General features: G+C 38.7%; 1 protein-coding gene across 6 annotated transcripts in view; it reads right to left on the minus strand.

Moving 5' to 3' along the window:
* PPP2R2B (protein phosphatase 2 regulatory subunit Bbeta) overlaps positions 1–21,171 on the minus strand; it is a 283,772-nt gene that overhangs the window by 38,781 nt on the left and 223,820 nt on the right. For all 6 annotated transcript variants that reach the window (XM_039351753.1, XM_039351762.1, XM_039351781.1 and 3 more), the window contains one exon: positions 79–243. In XM_039351753.1, the coding sequence (XP_039207687.1) occupies positions 79–243 (165 nt within the window). The remainder of the gene's footprint in view (positions 1–78; positions 244–21,171) is intronic.

Consider the following 21,171-nt stretch of genomic DNA (forward strand, 5'->3'; position numbering starts at 1 on the left):
TCCATACAAATTAACACAAAATTCATTTTCAACATTCCCTTTTCTATGTCTTTCGACAAATGCCTGGACCATACTCACATTTGGAGTGTCTGTCACACAAAGCAGACGTTCTCATGTCACACAATCTTATTGTCCCCTTGCTGCTGCTATAGACGAAGGTGTTGCAGTGATGCGGATGGAATTCTGCAGCTGTAATCACTTCTGTCAACTCTTCCATGTTTGCTGGTTTTATATCTACAATATCTGATACGTGAGAGTCAAGGCAACATAAACAATACAATGTAGAGTTTCTCAAAACTAACCTCAGGATGATTTAGGATATAATAGAGTATGTTAAATTAGGATTTGGGGGTGGATGGGTTTGGGATTAAAATTGCTATTTATTCACTAGGGAAAGTTTGATCCAGTACTTTCTGTCTTAGAACATTCTAACACATAGGACTTTTATGAGGTAAAATGGAATCAGAGACAAAGGGACATGTTTCATCTACTCTCAAATGCCTGCTGAATAAAACCTCTAGCATTTATTCAGTAACTGAGCATCATCTTAGTAAAATACATATTTCCACACTTAGATGAGACTCCTTAATGGTTCCAGCTATCTAAATATTCTAACATAATTAGTCTTGGCATTATATTGATATGAAGTAAGAAAATAAAAAAAACCCTGTCATGGAGCAAATCCCTATGTACCAATGGGAGTTTATATTAGAAATCATTACAGTTTTTGCAGACCCTAATTACAAATCCTAGAATTCATATTTTTCCTTAGTTAATAGAGATCAGTTCCTCTTTAACAACCTTTGTTCTTTCTATTTCTTAAATTTACCACCTGTGCAGGAATAGTTTAGTACAATTTCCCCCCCTACCTTTTCTAACTATACACATCAGTGGGATTTGGCTCCCAAAGTTGTCCACTTTTTGGAAGATAAACCAATTCAATCAATAGAAGAAAAGTAGCACGTTTCTCAATTATTTGGGCAAATCTTCATTTCACCTCTTTGTCATCCTTCCCTCCCTCGGTTTCCACTATATATGTTGGGATTATTTGATTTCTGGGTCTCTGAGCCTCTTATCCATCCCCATACCACATTTTCATGTATGGAAGCATGAATGCTTTGTTTTATCTGCTTATCAACTCGAGTCCAGGTATTGACTCTAAACTACTCCCCACTAATTAGTCAACAAGCTGATGTAGCTACACAATAGACTTTTCTTTTCAGAAAAAAAATCAATTTGTGTTATCAGGGGAAATAGTCAGAGGAAAATAAGCAAACTGGTCAAATGAAATGGAGAAGTTAGCCATACAATGAGGAATTTAATCAGGTCTGTTCTTTATCTCTAGGATGCCCTTGTTGTAAGTTTGTGGGCAGAAATTGTCACCTTTTCCTTTGTTGTGGACTACTGAGTAAGATCATCCTTTTTCACCAATCTTGAGGGCAAGCTGCTTTCATCTGCCAAATATTTAGCTGGAGCAAGTTGGTGCGGTTGGCAATCCTGAGGCTGGCCTTACAGTTTTTGGATGAGAGTTGTACTGTAGAGAAAAGTTAAGACTCCTGACTTCACCAGCTGAGCAGCCCCAGCTATGTCCTCCAATGCCAGTAGCATCTCCATGGCCACTGGCACTCAAGTGAGTGACATTTTGTTTAAGCCTAACCAACAGGGTTAACATTCATTATTAACAGGGATGAACCTCACCTCTTGCTACTAGGGAGAGAAACTAATCTTCAAAATCATTCTTAGTGGCAGTGATATCTGCAGTCATTTCCAACCTTTTCAAATCCAAAATGACATCCTCCCCTTAAGAGGAAAAAAAATGACATTCCTATGCGTGAATAATAGAGTTGGAAAGGATCTTGAAGGTCTTTTAATCCAACCCCTGCTCAGGCAGGAAACCTTATACCATTTCAAACAAATAGTTGTCCAACCTCTTTTTAAAAACTTCCAATGTGGGAGCATTCATAACTTCTGGATGCAAGTGTTCCACTGATTAATTGTTCTAACTGTCAGGAAATTCTCCTTAGTTCTAGGTTGCTTCTCTCCTTGATTAGTTTCCATCTATTGTTTCTTGTCCTGCACTCAATTGTTTTGGAGAATAGCTTGACTCCCTCTTCTTTGTGGCAATCACTTAGATAGTGGAAAACTGCTATCATATCACTCCTAGTCCTTCTCTTCATTAAACTAGACATACCCAATTCCAGCAACCGTTCTTTATATGTTTTAGCCTCCAGTCCCCTAATTATCTTTGTTGCTCTTCTCTGCACTCTTTCTAGAGTCTCAACATCTTTTTTATATCGTGGCGACCAAAACTGGATGCAGTATTCTAAGTGTGGTCCTAAGGCATTATAAAATGGTATTAACACTTCATTGATCTTGATTCTATTCCTGTTATTGCAGCCTAGAACTGTGTTGACTTTTTTGGCAGCTGCAGCACACTGCTGGCTCATATTTAAGTGATTGTTCACTAGGACTCCAAGAACCCTCTCACAGTTACTACTACTAAGCCAGATACCACCTATACTATATACCTGTACATTTGGTTTTTCTTGCCTAAATGTAGAACCTTACTTTTTTCACTATTGAATTTCATTTTGTTCGATAGTGCCCGGTGTTTAAATCTGTCAAGATCTTTTCATATCTTAAGCCTATCTTCTGGAGTGTTGGCTATTCCTGCCAGCATGTTGTTGTCTGCAAATTTGATGAGTTCCCCATGTATCCAAATCATTGATGAAGATATTGAGGAGTACTGGTACCCCACTGCATACTTCCCTCCATGTAGATGCAGTTCCATTGAGTCACGTTGAGTACAGTTGGTCAGCCAGCTATGAATCCATCTGCTGGTGATGCTGTCTAACCCAGCTTTTTCCATCTTATCAAGTAGTAGGTTGAGATCTACTTTATCAAATGCCTTACTAAAGTCCAAGTAAATTATATCCACAGCATTCCTCTGGTCCACTAATTTTGTCATTTTGTCAACAAATGCAGTAAGATTTGTGTGGCATGATCTGTTTTTGACAAAAACATGTTGGCTTTTGGTTATGATTTTGCTTGCCTCTAGGTGTTCACTGATTCATTGCTTGATTATGTTTTCCAGAATCTTCTCAGGTATTGAGGTCAGGCTGATAGTAGTTTCCTAGATCTATTTTTCCCCCTTTTTTGATGGGAACTACATCAGCTCTTTTCCAGTCCAGTATAGTTCAGTGATTCTGAGATCATATCTCAGTTCCTTCAGAATCTTGAGGTGTAATCTATCTGGTACTGGTGATTTGAACTTGTCTAGGATAGACAGGTGCTCACTTACCATCTTCTTGCCTATTTTAACCTGTATTAACCTGTATTCCTAATCTGTTTTTTACGGTACTGTTTTGGTAGGTTGGACTGTTTTTTCCTTTTGTGTAAAGACGGATGCAAAAAACTAATTAAGCAGTTCTGCTTTCTCCTTCTTGCTTGTCACATTTTTGCCACTTTCTCCAATTAATAGACCAACTGTTTCCTTGACTTTTTTCTTGCTTTTTACATGTTGAAATAAGCTTTTTTTTGGTTATTTTTGACTTTTGTCGCAAGCCTTATTTCATTTTGAGTCTTAGTTTTCTTTACTTCATCTTTACAGGCTCGGGCTATTTGCTGATATTCTGCCTTAATTATGTGCCCCTCTTTCCACTTATTATATTTGTCCTTTTTGTCTTTCAATTTATCAAATAGTTCTTTATGCAGCCATGCTGGTTCCTTTTGAGGGCTGTTGTTTTTCTTCTTCATTGCTATTCTGCTAGACTGGGTTTTATAATCTCACTTTTCAAAATTTCCCAAGCTTATTGGGGTGTTTTTCCCTTAAGGATTCTCATCTAAGTTTATTGAAATTAGCTCTCTTAAAGTCCAAAACTCTAGTTTGATTTTGTTCTACTGCTTGTGCTTGCATCATGTTGAATTCCAATATTGCATAATCAATCCCCCCCAAGGTTCCTGTAGCTTCAACACCTTTTATCATTTCATCTCTTTTAGTGAAAATTGTCCAATATGGCTGATCCCCTAGTTCCCTTCTCTACTGAACAGTTAAGTAGTAAAATATAGGTGGAAATATGGTCATCACATTACCCTTAAGCATGCAATCTAAGTACAGCAACAACGTTGGGGAGCATTATGGGTTTCCCCAGAAGCTTCGTTCTTTATATTCATGTGCATTTAGCTGCTTTTAGAAACCCATATATGGTTATTGAAAAGAACTGAAAAACAGCTGAATGAAAAAGAAATTTTATCTGCATGTTAGGAATCCTAAGAAGGCAAGGTTCCAGAATAAATGCAGGTGTCTAATCATGTTTGGCTGCAGATATATATCATTACAGTCACAGCCAGTTATTTTCACCCTACTCTTGAGTAGAGAAGTGCCTACCTAATGCATATTAAGTACTACCTTCTGTTCTTGATTTGGGAGTTGGAACTTAATAGAAAGATTTTTTTCATTCTAAAAAAATCCAGGCTAAACAAAGGCTATTACAATTTTATCTTATTTTATTCAAGGTCAGGAAAAAGAAATCCTAGCTTGCTAGGCAACTGAGGATATCGTTTTCCATTACAAGCCACCAAATAATTTGTTTCTGTTTGTGGAGCCCTTGATGCTCTCTGACAACCAAGCTCAGAGAGCACTGCAGGACTCCAGAGTTCAACCCTGAGCTACATATATTGGATCTTTTCTGTTTGCGAATGTCGCTTGGACCCAGCTAAGAGCTGAGGAAATGAAGGCAGGGTCTGACTTGTAACTGATTTCCCATTACCAAAATGTTTCTACATGCTGCTAGTTGCAATGAAGGTAACAGCATTGTAGCTATTTCCCTTGATTTCTCTATACTGAGAGAACCTGTAATTATGAGGAATTGGGTATAAAGTATATTCCCCAAACAATCCATCCTATGATCTCATCTTCTTTTCCCAGAGCAAAATCTCAAATCCTCTAAAGATTACTCGTACAGCTTACTACTAAGTCGAGCAACTCTAAGACCATTGTATAGCCTATCCATACTTTGCAGGAACAGCGCAGTGAGGATTACAAACTTTTGCCAAGATACATCAACTGAGAAGCTAGACAAAGAAAGGATCTAATGCTCTCCAGAGGTTTTTAGTTACACTCCCATACATCTCAAGTACATGGTCAATGTTCCCTGTTTACTTGGGCGACTATTTTGCTATATTCCTTACTGTTCCTCTAAAAAGAAATAAACTGTCAAATCAACTTCGATTAACTGCATAGAGTTATCCATGTTATGTTTTTGGTAAAAGGACAGAGATGCTTTGCCATTGCTTTTTTCTGGGACACTTTTTTTTTTAACTTTCCAGTCTCACTACAAGCTTGGAATGACTTGGTCTTCTATGCGGGTACTAATCAGATACAAACTTACTTGCCTCTTTTTTGAGATCAGCCAAGATTGGTTATATGTTGTGCTATGGAGAGTGGACAACCTTCAATTATCCAAATAATTTTCTTTTGTTCACCCCTGTTTATTCTCAGTTTCAAACTGACAAAAGCCTTCTATTATGTTCCATGAAATCCTATGCATGTTTATTTGGAAGTAAGTCTCTGTATATTCCATATCTATATGAACATAGTTAAGACCGCAGCCTTCATTTCTTTTTCAAGAAGACAATCTTACAGCATTCTCATTACTTCAACTGTCCATTATAATATATTCAGTATCTCCCCTTTCTTCCTTTTTTTCACCCAGGAGAAACACAGTTTAAGTCTCCGCCATGGAAATTCAGTCAATAATGTTGGGCTTATCATTCTCTCCAGTCTAGACAAGATTGGAAAACACTGGAGAAGGGACCACGGTGGAGCTCCTGAAAGGCAAGCTATAGGTTTAATAAATAAAATATATTCATATGTTTATATATGTCCAAATTAACTGTCTATAAATAAAGCTTCCTTTTAAAATGAAATGGTATTGAGTGTATATCTTGCAAAAATGAAAAAAATGTCAAATAGTTAGAGAGAGCTAATGAGGGCTAAATTATCAAACCATTACATGCCGTAGCAGGAACAGGATTCCTAGCCAATATTACATCTGCAGAAGAGCTATAACTTTTTAAGGTAGGACATCTACCCACTACTCACAAATAATGCTATTCAGCCACCCTTAAGCCAGTGCAATGTTATAAATGAACTTGGCTTTCCCAACTGTTAATCATTAGCCCACTTCTACTTCCCTTCTTTCCAATCTGTGCTGTCCTCTGACTGCCCTCCAAGAAAATGGGGGACAAAACCTAGCCAATCTTATATATCTTTGAGGTGACAAAACAAAGGGCAGAAATGTTATTTTAATACTGGTATAGGTAAGGAAGATTTAAGCTTGTGTCACCTAAGGGCCAGACAGGAGATGAAGGCATTTTTATATAAATAAAGATGTTTTCATGGAGCATTTGTATTATGGTTAGATGCAAGGGGAGAAATGCTCAGAGATCTGTAGCAAGGTTCACATTACAGCTAGCATTATACGTCTGTTATATTTTAAGATTCAATTTAGAAATTACCATATATCTAAATGAAGAGTAGATCCAGGATGAATACAATTTTTTTTGGTAGACCATTGTTTTCCAAGTAAAATACGGTAAGTAATAATAATAGTAGTAAAGTTGGAAGGGACCTTGGAGGTCATCTAGTCCAACCCCCTGCTCAGACAGGAAACCTTACACCATTTCAGACAAATGGCTATCCAGTCTCTTCTTAAAAAGTATCTTGCATTAAAAAATCTGGGATAAAGTAATAGTAGTAAAGTTGGAAGGGACCTTGGAGGTCATCTAGTCCAACCCCCTGCTCAGGCAGGAAACCCTACACCATTTCGGACAAATGGCTGTCCAGTCTCTTCTTAAAAACTTCCAGTGTTGGAGCATTTACTGCTTCTGGAGGCAGGCTGTTCCACTGATTAATTGTTCTCACTGTCAGGAAGTTTCTCCTTAGTTCTAGGTTGCTTCTCTCCTTGATTAGTTTCCACCCGTTGCTTCTTGTCCTGCCTTCAGGTGCTTTGGAAAATAGCTTAATTCCCTCTTCTTTATGGCAGCCCCTGAGATATTGGAATACTGCTATCATGTCCCCCCTTGTCCTTCTCTTCGTTAAACTAGACATACCCAATTCTAGCAACCGTTCCTTATATGTTTTAGCCTCCAGTCCCCTAATCATCTTTGTTGCTCTTCTCTGTACTCTTTCTAGAGTCTCAACATCTTTTTTACATCGTGGTGACCAAAACTGGATGCAGTATTCCAAGTGTGGCCTTACCAAGGCATTGAAGAGTGGTATTAATACTTCACGTGATCTTGATTCTATCCCTCTGTTAATGCAGCCTAGCACTGTGTTGGCCTTTTTGGCAGCTGCAGCACACTGCTGGCTCATATTTAGGTGATTGTCTACTAGGACTCCGAGGTCCCTCTCACAGTTACTATTATTGAGCATGGTGCCACCTATTCTGTACTTGTGCATTTGGTTTTTCTTGCCTAAATGTAGAACCTTGCTTTTTTCACCATTGAAAGGAAGCAAGCAAGGGGAGAAAAGGCTCACAAAAATGTTTGCGTCTTCACTTATTACATCTCAGCCTTTTGTTATCTTGATTGATTTTTCCTTGTATTACCTTCAGGTAATGATGGTCTCTTTGATCTAAGGGGGACAAATTGTAATCTTGTTTTTATTTTTCTCCCTTTAGACCAAATAAAGCCATCCAAAAGAAAAAGATTCATAGCATTTCCAATATTAATCATTCTGGCTGAGAGGACTTTCCCCACTGTTTTTGGTCCACGACTGTCACAAGGCAAAACATTGTAGGATTCATGATTTCTTAGATATTTTGGTATTTTTGAAATCCCTGCTTAGTGCAAATACTGCTGCCCTCAGTCATGTTTTAACATAGTGGCTACTAGTGTTAAGTTTTCACACTACAGTAGTAAAAACCCAGCATGAGGTAAGTGTATTGGCTTTTTGAAATCTTAGTTTAGAGAGAGAGCAGAGAGGAGAGAACAAGGAAACCGAGACTTGCTTCGCCCCATGTGGAAAATAAATTAAGTTCCTGCTGTTAAAAGGAGTGAATGGGAGGATGAGAACATCCCATTCCCTTAGAGATTATTGAGAAAAGGTGGCTGTGTATGAAGATTACTTTCTTTAATGCTATATGATGGGGAAATTGAATAGGTGGCCATAACTTCCTTCTTATCCACTCGCAAATGAAAATTCTGTTTGAGACAGATAAGGAGGTTCAGTTTGCTGGTCATGCCCTCAGCATGAGACCAGAATGAACAGCTGCCTTTACATGTCCTAGATTTTTGGGGGAGGGATAAAATTAAAATTTATCGTACACCCTATCTGGATGGTAACCACTTTAAAGTAGTCAGATTTGAAATTATTAATCTTCTTATCAATATCTGTAACATTGACTCTAAGAATTTCCACAGGACCAAATGTAACACCAATATTTAAAGTAGCGATTTGGGAAATTACAGATCAATTAGTTTAATATCTAGTTTAATGGTTCTTCTGAGTAAATTACGAGAAATAATTAATTAACACCTGTCGCAATATCCTCTTTTGGAGCAAGCAGTATAAAAGCAAAGCACAGAAATTGAGTAAGAATTAAAAGCAAGAGGTTAAAAAAATAACATATGTCTGTATCTAGTTTATACCAACACAATTCATTATAGTTCTCCACATTTTTTATCAATGTAAACTTTCTTGCTTCTATCCTACTTCATACACTTTTGTTGTTTAAACTTCTCTAGAGAAGGAGCCCTCATTAAACCTCTCTCTTTTTTAGTTATCAATTCCACTTATAGGACTTTTTTTTCGTTTCCCAACCTCTTTTTTCTCTCTTTTTGTTTGGCCGTTTGATTCTCATTCATTTTCTCTAGACAATTGAACCCTCTCAATGTACTGTTTTACTATTATCACTCACTTTTGTATTAAATCCATATTCATTTGCTACCCATTCACCCCTATCTCTTGCTTTTCCACATGCACTTCTTACATACATCATTCCTTCTATATTATTTTTTATGCTTCTACTGACACATTCAGGTTCCATACAGCAAAGTGGGCTAGAGCCTTTTCTTATAATACAGATAGTCCTCAACTTACAACAGTTCATTTAGTGACCACTCAAAGTTATAAAGGCACTGAAAAAAGTGACTTATGACCATTTTTCACACTTACGACTCTGGCAGAATCCCCATAGTCACGTAATTTACATTTGGATGCTTGACAATTGGTTCATTTTTAGGACCGTTGCAGTGTCCCAGAGTCTTGTGTTCACCATTTGTGACCTTCTGACAAGCAGTCAATGGGGACTCTGTAAATTAGTAACCGTGTTACTAACTTTCCAACTTGCCGTTTAACAACGGTGGCAAGAAAGACCATAAAATGGGGCAAAACTCACTTAACAAATGTTTCGCTTAGCAACAGAAATTTTGGGCTCAATTATGGTCATAAGTCGAGGACTACCTGTACAGGTTGTTTGGCTTCTTTTGACAAATATTAATTCCTCATAGAAGGCAATGTATTACCAACTACCTTTCTCCTAGCATTTACGCATTTTAAATGCAACTTTGCATTTGCATCTTTAGTAATCATTCTACTAACTAAGATATATGAGGTCATCTACTTGTTCTAACTTTTCATTACATATTTGTCTGAAATGGTATAGGGTTTCCTGCCTAAGTACAGATTGGACTAGATGACCTCCAAGATCCCATCTAATAACAACAACAACAACAACTTGCAAATCCTCATTCCATTTTCCTTGTCAAACCCAACTTTGATACATTAATTTTCATATCACCGCTCCTCATGGTATCATTCACTTTCTCTAACATTCGGATAAGAAGCAACGGGTGGAAACTAAGCAAGGAGAGAAGCAACCTAGAACTAAGGAGAAATTTCCTGACAGTTAGAACAATTAATCAGTGGAACAACCTGCCTCCAGAAGTGGTGAATGCTCCAATACTGGAAGTTTTTAAGAAGAGAATGGACAGCCATTTGTCTGAAATGGTATAGGGTTTCCTGCCTGAGCAGGGAGTTGGACTTCCAACATCATCATCATCATCATTAGCAAATCATTCAAATTCACAGACAACATGGCATCACCTGCATGCTAAAGGGTACATAAATGTATGTATGTTCCTTTAATCAGCACACCTCTAATATCACAAGATTCCTTAGAGCAGCGGTTCTCAACCTATGGGTCGCGACCCCATTTGGGGTCGATCGACCATTTTTCGGGGGTCGCCAAAGAAGGCGATCCGCCATTTTCTCCCCTCAGGGGGTGCTGCCGCGCATGCGTGCCGCGCATGGGGGCGCCACGCATGCGCAGAACGTTTGTGTGACGGGGGTCGCCGTCACACAAACGTTGAGAACCGCTGCCTTAGAGTTATCCATAAATATATTAAATAAATAAGAGAACATTAAGCATACATGTTAGTCCTGGCTCAGTGTTGAACCATTCATTAAATTTCCCATTTATTCTGACACTTGCTTTGTTTCTATCATTTGTGATTCTTATTACACTCAGTAACCAACTTAGCAATCCATACTAATGTAAAACATTTTTAAGCCTATTTACTTTGTCATGCACTCTCTCAAAATCAATAAATGTAAAATAAACTTTCTCGTATTTATTGATTTTTCAGTTATTTTCTGATGAACAGAAGTATGCTCTGCATTACCCTGGCCAATATAAAACCACACTGTATTTCCCAAATTTTGGTCACTGTCAACCTGTCAACCACAATTTACCAAACACCTTCCCAGGCTCACATACAAAATAATCTTGTTACATTTTTTTTTCTTGCTATCTTTCCCTTTCTATAAGGCAGCAGTAATTGCATTTTTCCAATTGCCTAACAAAAAAACAGATTTCTATAGGCTTGTGATAGCGCAGCTACATAATAATAAGAGGTAGTCCTCATTTAGCAACTGTCTTGTTTAGCTACCGCTTGCAGTTATGATAACGAAAAAGTAACTTTGCGACTAGTCTGTGAAAATATTATAAAATGGTGATGTTTCACAATGTGACCATTTTGCTTAACAACTGAACTGCCAGTCCCAACTGTGGTTGCTAAACAAGGATCGTCTGTAACGTTTATGGTTTTGTTATATTTAGAAAAAAGCTGCAAATGGAGGAAGAATGGGCAAGAAAGGAAAATTATTTGCTGGCTAAGGAAATATATGATAAATTAAGGGTGTGATAATTTCAGTTTATTTAGGGGGCAAAAAGTGTATGGGGAGATTTTCTTCCCCTTTTCTCTGTACAGTTAGTTAGAATCTGGAATAATTCAATAATGCAGAACAACGGCTGATTGGAAAACAGCATTTCTTTAAAACGAACACAATTGTATCGGGGTAGGGAATTTATAATGGCCATCAATTTGGATGCGTTTAAAGGGGAACTAGCCAAATTTATGGCTGACACAGCTACCCGTTCTGCTCAACAATATTCAATGCTACAAAAATAATGATACTGTGAGATTTAAAAAACTACATACCTATAACTTTTAAATATTATCATCATTTAATGTTAAAAAATTAGCGCGATGAATTTCAGACTTGACTGGAAAAATTAAACTAGGACATAAATATAATAGAATCTAGTCAGATTATAGGCAAGAATTTTTCAAATATTTAAGGAACATTTCATACAGAAGATAATGGCCATGTTTCAAGTTGTTTCTACCAAAGGAAGGAAACTAATTGATGAACTAGTTAATAGTATGGGTAAGCGGGACACAGACTGACAACCTCAGTCTTGTAATATATTTCAGTTATTGTCTTTAACAACATTGTTGCAGGTTCTCCTGTTAGCAGGAGGCAAGGGCCACAGATTACATTAGGAAATCAGAGTTTTTTCCGAATGTTTATTTGTCTAGATTTGTTTTAAGGATGGTGCTGATAGAGTCTAAGAACAACTGTAACAACTTGGCTATGCAACAGCTATCTTCTTTGTGTAATGCTTTGAGCAGCACATAGTTATTTTCTAATGAAGAGTAAAACCTTTTGCAAAAAGCAGACTAGCTTTTGCAGAAAGCTAGTTCTGCTTTTTGCAAAAGGTTTTACTTTTACTTTTGGAGAAACCTAGTTTGTGCATCACATGTGAGCTCATTGGCAAAATGAAGAAAGGCAATCCTGCTGCTTTGATGTGCATTCTATTTTTAAACATGAAAATAGTTCTAATGCATCAGACGGGTCTAGGACAATGCGCCATAGCCGGCTCACCATAGTCAACTCACCACAGTCAACTTGCCATGGCCAATTTGCCGCAGCCAGGACTGAAGGACAATTTGCCACAGGACAATTCAATATTGTATTAATCAATTCAGTTACTTTTATTATTGGTGACCACACTTTTTTGAAATTATTGTTACTCTTGTATTTCTGGATTGACTTTTTTATTTTATTATTATTGGCCATGGTTCCAACAAAATTAATTTAATTTTTATATTTGTTGAATTGCCCCATGGTGAGTTATCCCACAGCGAGGTGGCTGCAGCCAGTTGTCCCCATCCCATTCCGGCATCAAACTGAGGCCAACTAGTCAGCATTTCTAGCTGCAGTTAGGAAGCCCATGCATAGGCAATCAGGAAACTCTCATTTCTGCCTTTTCAAATATGTACCTAGACTAGCTCCAAAACTTCCTTGAAATGTGAGATGACTGTAGGTGATTATAGTTCTATCTTTTTAAGGTCGCTATTTTCTTATCTGGGAATCACTGCTATTGACCACAATGTCATTTACTTCTGACATGCATAGGATTACAAGACTTGGTTTATTAGAGGATTTAAATCAAAGGATAATGCTGCCTCTCAATTCAAAATAACAGAAAGCATTATTTTTATGGATCTCTATAATGCTGCTATAGTCAGAATGTCTGCAACAAATTGTAGCAAGGAACTCAGAGATGATGTGACATGCATTAAATCTGAACTAAGATGCACATTTTTCTGACATATATTTAATTTACAAATTAAATAGCATTTGAGCCGGGGTCTCTAAGCGATAGTAAATGGCTTCATTAATTCACTCTTGCTTCTGTAACCTGGGGCATTTAGATTTCCCTAAACAAAATGAAATAAAAAGTTGTCTAGATACAAGATGTCCTGAGACTAAAATGTTAAAACTGACTGACTTCAGTGAGCTAACTGGATTAGTGTTTGGCAACAGAAATATATTACTATCACCAGTGAGTATACATATGCATAGATACAGCACCGACACGCCCAGAAGGAAGAGCTATAACTCAATTACAGAGCATACACAAGAGTCAAATGCTAAACTCCAGTACATCTACAGAGAGGAAGGAAAGACTCTTGGTTTGAAACTCTGGAGAGCTGCTGTCAGTCAGAGTAGGTAGCCCAACTGTCTTGCATTGCTACAGGGCAAATTTCAATATATTTCCTCCTAGCCCTGGGGGATTCTGCAGAGGCATGTACATTTTTAAGGCACAAACAGGGGAATATGCCACTGAAAGAGGTATGATGGCCTCTCCACCAATAATTTTGCACCAATATTGCACCAATAATGTGAAGCAGCTACTTCACATTATACTTTCACATTATGTTTGTATAGCTGAAGAGCAAAATTAGCTTTGTTCTCCCTCTGCACTAGTCTATTTAAAATCAGAGTCAACCAAAGCACATCTATTTTATATTGTCATTAAATGCTGCCTTACCACTTTTTGGGCAAGGGTCTTCAAACTTGGCCCTTTTATGACTTGTGGACCAACTCCCAGAATTCCTCAGCCAGTATGCAATGGAGTGAATGAGTGGTGGAAGAAAATAAATGATGATTGAAAGAAGAAAGACTGGGACAGCTAGCAGTCTTTTCTTGGCCCCATTTTTTTCCTTCAAACTGGCCAGCAACTCTTCCATGTTCCTCTTCTTTATCTGTCTGGAACTTGACTTTGATGAAAGCTTGACAACTGTGGTACTCTGCAGCTCTGGCTGGGCTGAACCTCTCCTAACTCTGTTTACATCACCACCAAGTGACTCCATTATCACTCTTCTAATGTTGACTAATGTTGATCTAAAATCTTTCCTCCATTTTGAGGCTGACTAGAATCAAGAGGTTCACACAATTAACTTCAAAATAGTATTGCAGAGATTAGGGAATGGAGTATGTGTTACAATGGTATCAATACTCGAACTGCATGCAGGAACTTGTTATTTCATATCTCTATGACATAAATATTTTCTGCTAATTCCAGACATGCAAAAGAGCAGTTTTGCATTAGGGAGATAGGGGCATATTTCCTACTACATTGATGGATATCTGAGACAATCATAATATGACACTAGAGCAAAGAAATGACTTTCAGCCTTAGTTTGATACTGAGTCTTTTTCACTGGTTTCTAGAGGTTAGAGCAAGAGTTAGGCTATCAGATTTTGCATATTTTTATCCTTTAAAAATGTTACTTGGTTTTAGACTGGAAATTAGCAGTGGACTATTAAGAAGCAATTTCTTCTCTGAGGCCAAAAGTATTTTGATTTGAACAGACTTGATTCCAAAACATTCCATTTTGACTTCAAGCTTGTGATTATCTTCAACACTTTGGGGTATGACTGTATGTTTAAAACAGAGGTTTCAAAAAATGTTCAAAGTTTGAAACATTTCTAGGCTGCTTGAAACAGCACATTTCTCACTCAAAACAGTTACTTTATGCTCAGGATGCTTCAAACAAACACAAAAGGGCTGGTTCAAACTGTAACATTTTGAACACTATTTGAAGCCAATAAAAGGTGAGCCCAAATGTGGGATGCAATTATATAACTCAGAGGAGTGTTCCTCACACAATTTTTGCAAGCACCTGTAGCTTTCATGGAACACCAAATTCATGGTTCTTCAATATTTGTGAACTATAGACATATTGGAAGTTTTGAGAGCACGTTGTGTGCACTCTTGCAGAACTGATGCCACTTACACACAAAATCACTGCCTAAAGCAGGGGTGTCAAACTGCCGGCCCGCGGGCTGGATGCATCATAGCAAAACCGCGCCCAACCCATTTCCAGCAATGGCAAAAAGGTCACGATATGTCATGACAGGTCACGCGACATTGCGAGTTTGACACCCCTGGCCTAAAGGAACATCAACAGTTAGAAAGTACTCATTGATCAAAACTCTTCCTGCTACCTCTCCACTCTAGCCTCCTGCAAAATGCTTCCTGTTATTTTTGCATACCTCTGTCTTTTGCTGAACAGATAGGCACCAAACTGCAGTTGCCGACATTTATAACAAATGTAATAAACAAACAAACAAACAAATAAATGATAGACAGATAAATATTAAGAAACTTCAAAGACACATAAGAGCCTCTATGCAACTCTTGGAAATAAAGATATTCTGAAAATTGGTACTTTGCTTTGCAGTGTGTCTTATTTTTTTAAAATTTATTTATAGGTAGTCCTTGCTAAATGATCGTTTGAAGTTACAATGGTGCTGAATCAGGAGACAGTCCTTGTATTTGAGGTTGTTGTGGTGTCCCGCAGTCACGCAATTGCAATTTGGGCACTTGGCAACTGATGCACAATGATGATTCTTGCCCATTTCAGTCGGGCTATGTACCAGATCAGCAATCACAAGATCTGTGGGGGGCCCACCACCAGGAAAAAAAAGTGGTAGTATTAAACCGTCAAGGCACGCAGGTCAGGAAGAGTGAGCTGGCTTGCCTGGGGCATGGTTTTCAGCAGCATAAGCAAGAGTTTCTGCATTCCCACATGTTCCCAAGAGGCAGGCCTGCCTTGTGAGCATGAAGGTACTCTGAGCCTGCAAGAAAGGGCAGTGACTGGTCTCACTCGGGTTGTCCCTTTCTTCTTTTTTCTCCTGAGTGCTAGAAGGTTCCCAAGTGTTCTAGGTCACTCCTGTTTGGAGATGCTTCCACAGAGTATTAGAAGGCTTTGAATTTCTTGAATGCAGCAGAATGGGGTCATATGGCACACTTCTCTGACACTGAACATATATTATGGTCGCTTCACCACTCAAGACTCAGAAGGCTTCCTTTCTCTGTTTCTGCTTCCCATCTCAGCATGCAGTTCATCAGCTTTTTTTATTTCTTTGCACAACAAGCTCTTTGGCATAAGAGCCTCTCCTCCGATAAACACTGCTTGGGATCCAATCAAACTCCATTGAGCTACATTTCGATTATGAGAAAGAAATTTGAATAAAGTCAGCTGTCTATGAAGGAAAGGCTTATTGTGACCACAATTTTCAACTTCCTGCTGGCTTCTCCACTGACTTTGCTTTTGGAGAAACCACAAGGAAGTCTCAAGACACAGTCACTGTGGTTAATGACCATGCATGATTCACTTAAGGATTAGAACTGGAACTGCTATGATAAGTAATGTGGTCATCTGATTTTTCATTTTACAATTGCATTGCTTAAGTAATGGAGTTTCCAATCCCAATGATGGTTGTTAACTAAATACTACCTGCAAAATTATTTTAATTTTTAAAAACATTAATATTAAATGTTTATATTTAGAGAGTCTGACAAGTTCCATGACAAGTGTCTTCGAGCATATCAACACCTCTGAAGCAATGTATTAAGGGTTATAAAAAAAATTCCACAAAGTGACAAAGCAGTTTGAAAGAATGCTTGTAAAAGATATGCAAAAGTACATGTTCAGGAAAGATCTGCACAGTTTATGATGTCTCCAGCTTTATGGTGCTCACCCAAGGCTTGTTTAATCTCTAAGTTTTGCTGCCTCCGTTAGATATTTAAGCATTTATTAGAAATTAAGTATACCTCCAAAGTACATCCGGCTGTGCTGAACTGTCTGCTCTAGGAGTGTCCAACCTTTTTAAGTTGAGGTCTATTTGATTTTGAGTGTTACTTCAGAAATGTGGTGGGTCTAGGACAAAAACTAAATTGGTTTCAGGTATATTTGGTGCTTCAGGACCTTTTCTTCATATCTGATTAAAAATGAAAATTTTGCCAGAATTTTTGAAGAAGCCTTTAGAAACTTCATAAAAGATGTTGTGGGAGGATGCATATGGTCTGGGATTGCAGGATGTATCAGCTGGACAAAGATGTTACAGTCTTTGGAATAACAAGTTCTACAGGCTCTGTATGGTATTAAATTTGCAGAAGGCAACCTGTGACTAAAAGGCAGCTAACTGTCTAGATAGGACAAAATAATGTTATGCACTGAACAGAACAACTTTCTTATTTATGCCAATATTTCATTTCAGCGTTTACTCCACCAGTCTCAAAAAATTGCCTCTGCAAAGCAGTTTCTATCTGCAGCATGAAGCAGTTCTCAGCTGATTGCATCTTTCCTGGTGCAAGAAGAGAGAATCAAAATTTATGCCTCTTTTGATACAAGCCATTGCTAAAGTTAAATTACATTTCACACCTCCTTAAACCTTGAATGTAATTGGCTAAACCAGTTTTCCCACTCAAGCCATTTAATGGGGCTTATATTTCACACTTCAAACAAACACAGGTTTAACAGTCTTGACAGAACAATGAGGCATCTTCATAATCCTTCTTTAAAAATTAGATCTTTAAAGTATCTAAGCTTTTATACATGGCAAGTATTTGAAATGTTATTTTTGCTAATGCTAAAAGCACTTAATTCTGGCAAGATCATATGCAATACCCCTTAGATGTTTTTTTTATTCTTCCAAAAAGAAATGACTGGCCATTTTGCAACAATTCCGTATCATCCAGTGATATTAACTAAGTAGAACCCTATAAACAAACTATTAAAAATTAAGCAGCCATTTCAGATATCAGGCAGGTTTCCTTACAAGCTTATTAAGTTCTGGGTATGATTCACTGATAAACCAGAAGAACCTTTTTTTTTTTTTTAAGGACAAATCCATTTGATAAAGATGGAATTGTTATAATCTTTATAAGAACAAGTTCTACAGTCTCCTACTACATATGGCATTAAATCTGCAAAAGGTAACCTGTGACAAAAAAGCAGGTTAATTGCCAAGGATAAAGTAATTTCATACAATGAACAAAAGAACTAAGGCTATAAAAGACATTCTAGATTACTACATACAGGCTGAACCCTATGAGTCCATGCTGATCCACCATCTCCCTTCTGCAAGCCAAGGGAACTCACTGCAGCCCTTGGCAGACAAAACGATGAATAAATTTGTATCCTGTCTTTCCTTCAGAAGATGAAGGCAGTATCCAGAGCATTCACTCCTCCAAGTTTTCCCTCAATTTGCTAGGAAACAGTGAAAATTAGCCAAGGAGCTTCCAAGGCTGAAGATGGACTAGAACTTTGATCTCCAAAATATCATCCAGAACTTTAACTACCAAACCATGCTGGCTATCAAAATATTGCATACCTATTCTAGTGCTTCTGGCTATCTGAAGTCAGGAATGATATTGGTTCTATAGCTTGCTTTGTGCAAAAATAATCCGAGAGTACGTAAACTGCAGGTTGAGAAATATGAAGTGCAGCATCCAACATACTATATATGCAAACAATCAGACGGTTATTCTGAACATGAGAAAATGCATGATGATTCATTCTGCCTCTCTTCACCACTATTATCTCAGGGCCTCTCCAGCACCTCTATCTTTTGAGGAAAAGTCTGTGACAGAGGTCTCCAATCTTTCCAGGCTCGAGGACCGGAGGAAAGGAGAGCAGCTTCAAAACTAGCGCACGTGTGTGTGCACACACAGGGCCACACACACTGGCATGACACTAGCAGGCCCATTTATGCATGCAGCATGTCTGGTGCTGTGCGCATGCTCAAACAGCCGCACACCCCCCACGGCAGTTAGCAGCTCATTTGTGCATGCACGAATGGGCCACGCAAACCACCCAGATTAGCAGTCATGTGCAAATGAGCTGTGGACACCCGTCCCATGCTAGCATCTCCCTTTGCGCTCACACACATGTGCTAACAGGCCGTGGGAGAATGTGTGCCCATGCGTGCATGCACCAGCCAATCGTTTCTGCTGCCCACTGGCCAAGAGCCCATGGCCCGGTCCCAGGCCGTGGACCATAGGTTGGGGACCCCTGGTGTATGACATACTATCCAGCAAGCCTCTATCTGATTGCTGAAAAAAAAAAATACAAGTGCGCAAGCACTTATGCATACATCTGGCTCTGAAGGTTTTTCTTTCTTTTTTTCAATCACCTTCAGTAACCGGTTTCCATTTCCTGCAGTGTTACTTCAAAGAATATGTGATGTTTTGGACATGCTTTATAGAAATTAATTATTGTTCTTTGTCCTATTATAATTCATATTATGGCTTTATAAACTTGACTGGCAGAATCTCATTTGAATGCTGGCTTCTGGCAGCCTGTCATACATTGCGAGCATCGTGAAAGCTACCTATTAACATTTCTTTCCCATATTCTCTCTAAAGGCACCTGTCTTCTAAATTACACCCTGCAATGTCTCCTCTTATCTCCCATGCTAATCTGTAAGCAAAATCTAAACAGTTGTCAGCCAAGCTGGAAAATAGCACCACCAACTCATCTGAGTGCATGTGCGTTCTTGGCTACCTAAACCAGACTATTCACTGTTCTTGGTAATAAAGCTGTGCAAGGGACTCAAGCAATTAATTGTTAAGGCAAGATTTGAAAGGCAAGGCCACTTACATATACTGTAAATGGAAGGGAAAGGCATCTAGACATATATTTGTCTTGCAGGAATAAACTATGGAAGAGGATCACCCGTCCCATACCCAGCAGTGCTCCCCCTTGCATCTTTTTTCTCCTCCTTAATGCCATCTGCTTCTTCCCTGATTTCCTTCCTCCAAATTCTAACAGTCATCTTCCACTGTTGCTATTTGTCCTCTGTTGCTATTTTCTCTCTCTTTTATGCTCTTTATTTGAGCCATGGTGGCACAGTGGTTGGAATGCAGTATTGCAGGCTGACTCTGCCCACTGCCAGCAGTTCAATCCTGGCTCACTCAAGGTTGACTCAGCTTTCCTTCTTTCCTTCTGAGGTCGGTAAAATAAGGACCCAGATTGTTGGGAGCAATATGCTGAATCTGTAAACTGCTCAGAGAGGGCTGAAAAGCACTGTGAAGAGGTGTATAAGTCTAAGTGCTATTGCTATTTGAGCAGCATACCCTTCAAATAAACAAACTCAGGATGATCACCAAGCACCCGTATCCATGACCTTGATTCATATCTCCTTGAAATAAGTGATGTCTTTAGAATAGGAGTACTACGTAGCAGATATAAATTAGGATATACTAATTTGAATGACGCTATTAAACACTCCCTGTCACTTTCTGGAGCCCTTCTAGTTATTCTCTGTAAGGCTCACAGCTGATGAAGTTTCTTCTCCTGAAAGTTCCTGTTCCCTACACCTAACAGCATAGAAACAGACTCTCCATGTCACCTTTCCTCTTTGTTCTAGCAGTTGACTGAATTGTGTTGCCTTGGAGAAGCAGTTACCACACTCCTCCAGATTAATTTTTTTTAAACTGTGTCTTCTGTTTAATTCTGTTCTTCCTAATACTTGAGTTTAACGTTTACAGAATTCTCTATCCTTTCTTTCTCGCTACTCACCTGTTAGCCACATGTCTCCAAACACAAATGCCAGATTTAAAATATGTCTACAATTTAATCTGTACTGAGAAGGAAGTTCTGTTCTTCACAAAGTGTGATAGGCAAGGGACAGGTCAATAAAACTTAAATACAAAGCCTTATACCCACTTAAAATGGCTATAGTTGATGCAGGCCTTGCTAGGAAGCCCTACAATGTCACCTTTCCAAAGCCAACCATACTGTTAAGGTTGCCTAGAGCAGACATATCAAACTTGTGACGTCATGTGACATCGCGCAACATATCGGGACGGTTTCGTCATTGCCGGCAATGGGGTGGATGCGGCTTCCGGGTGACATGTCCGGCCCGTTGGCCGGCAGTTTGACACCTCTGGCCTAGAGCAAGCTTGGCCTAGTTCAGGGGTGGGGAAACCTTGGCCCTTTTATGACTTGTGGACTTCAACTCCCAGCCAGAATTCCTGGCTGGTTCAGGAATTCTGGGAGTTGAAGTCCACAAGTCATAAAAGAGCCAAGGTTCCTCACCCTTGGCCTAGTTGAACAGGAGAGCTCAAAAGAACACTCACCCCAATTCTACACCATAGCCAACTTACAATGCAGAAGATAACGGGGTAGGGACATTTGTGTGGCTTACTTCCTACCATTATTGCCTCTATCTCAGGAATAAAC

The sequence above is a fragment of the Crotalus tigris genome, unplaced genomic scaffold (genome assembly GCF_016545835.1).
Source record: "Crotalus tigris isolate CLP2741 ecotype Arizona unplaced genomic scaffold, ASM1654583v1 scf7180000017568.12009008, whole genome shotgun sequence".
NCBI lineage: Eukaryota > Metazoa > Chordata > Lepidosauria > Squamata > Viperidae > Crotalus > Crotalus tigris.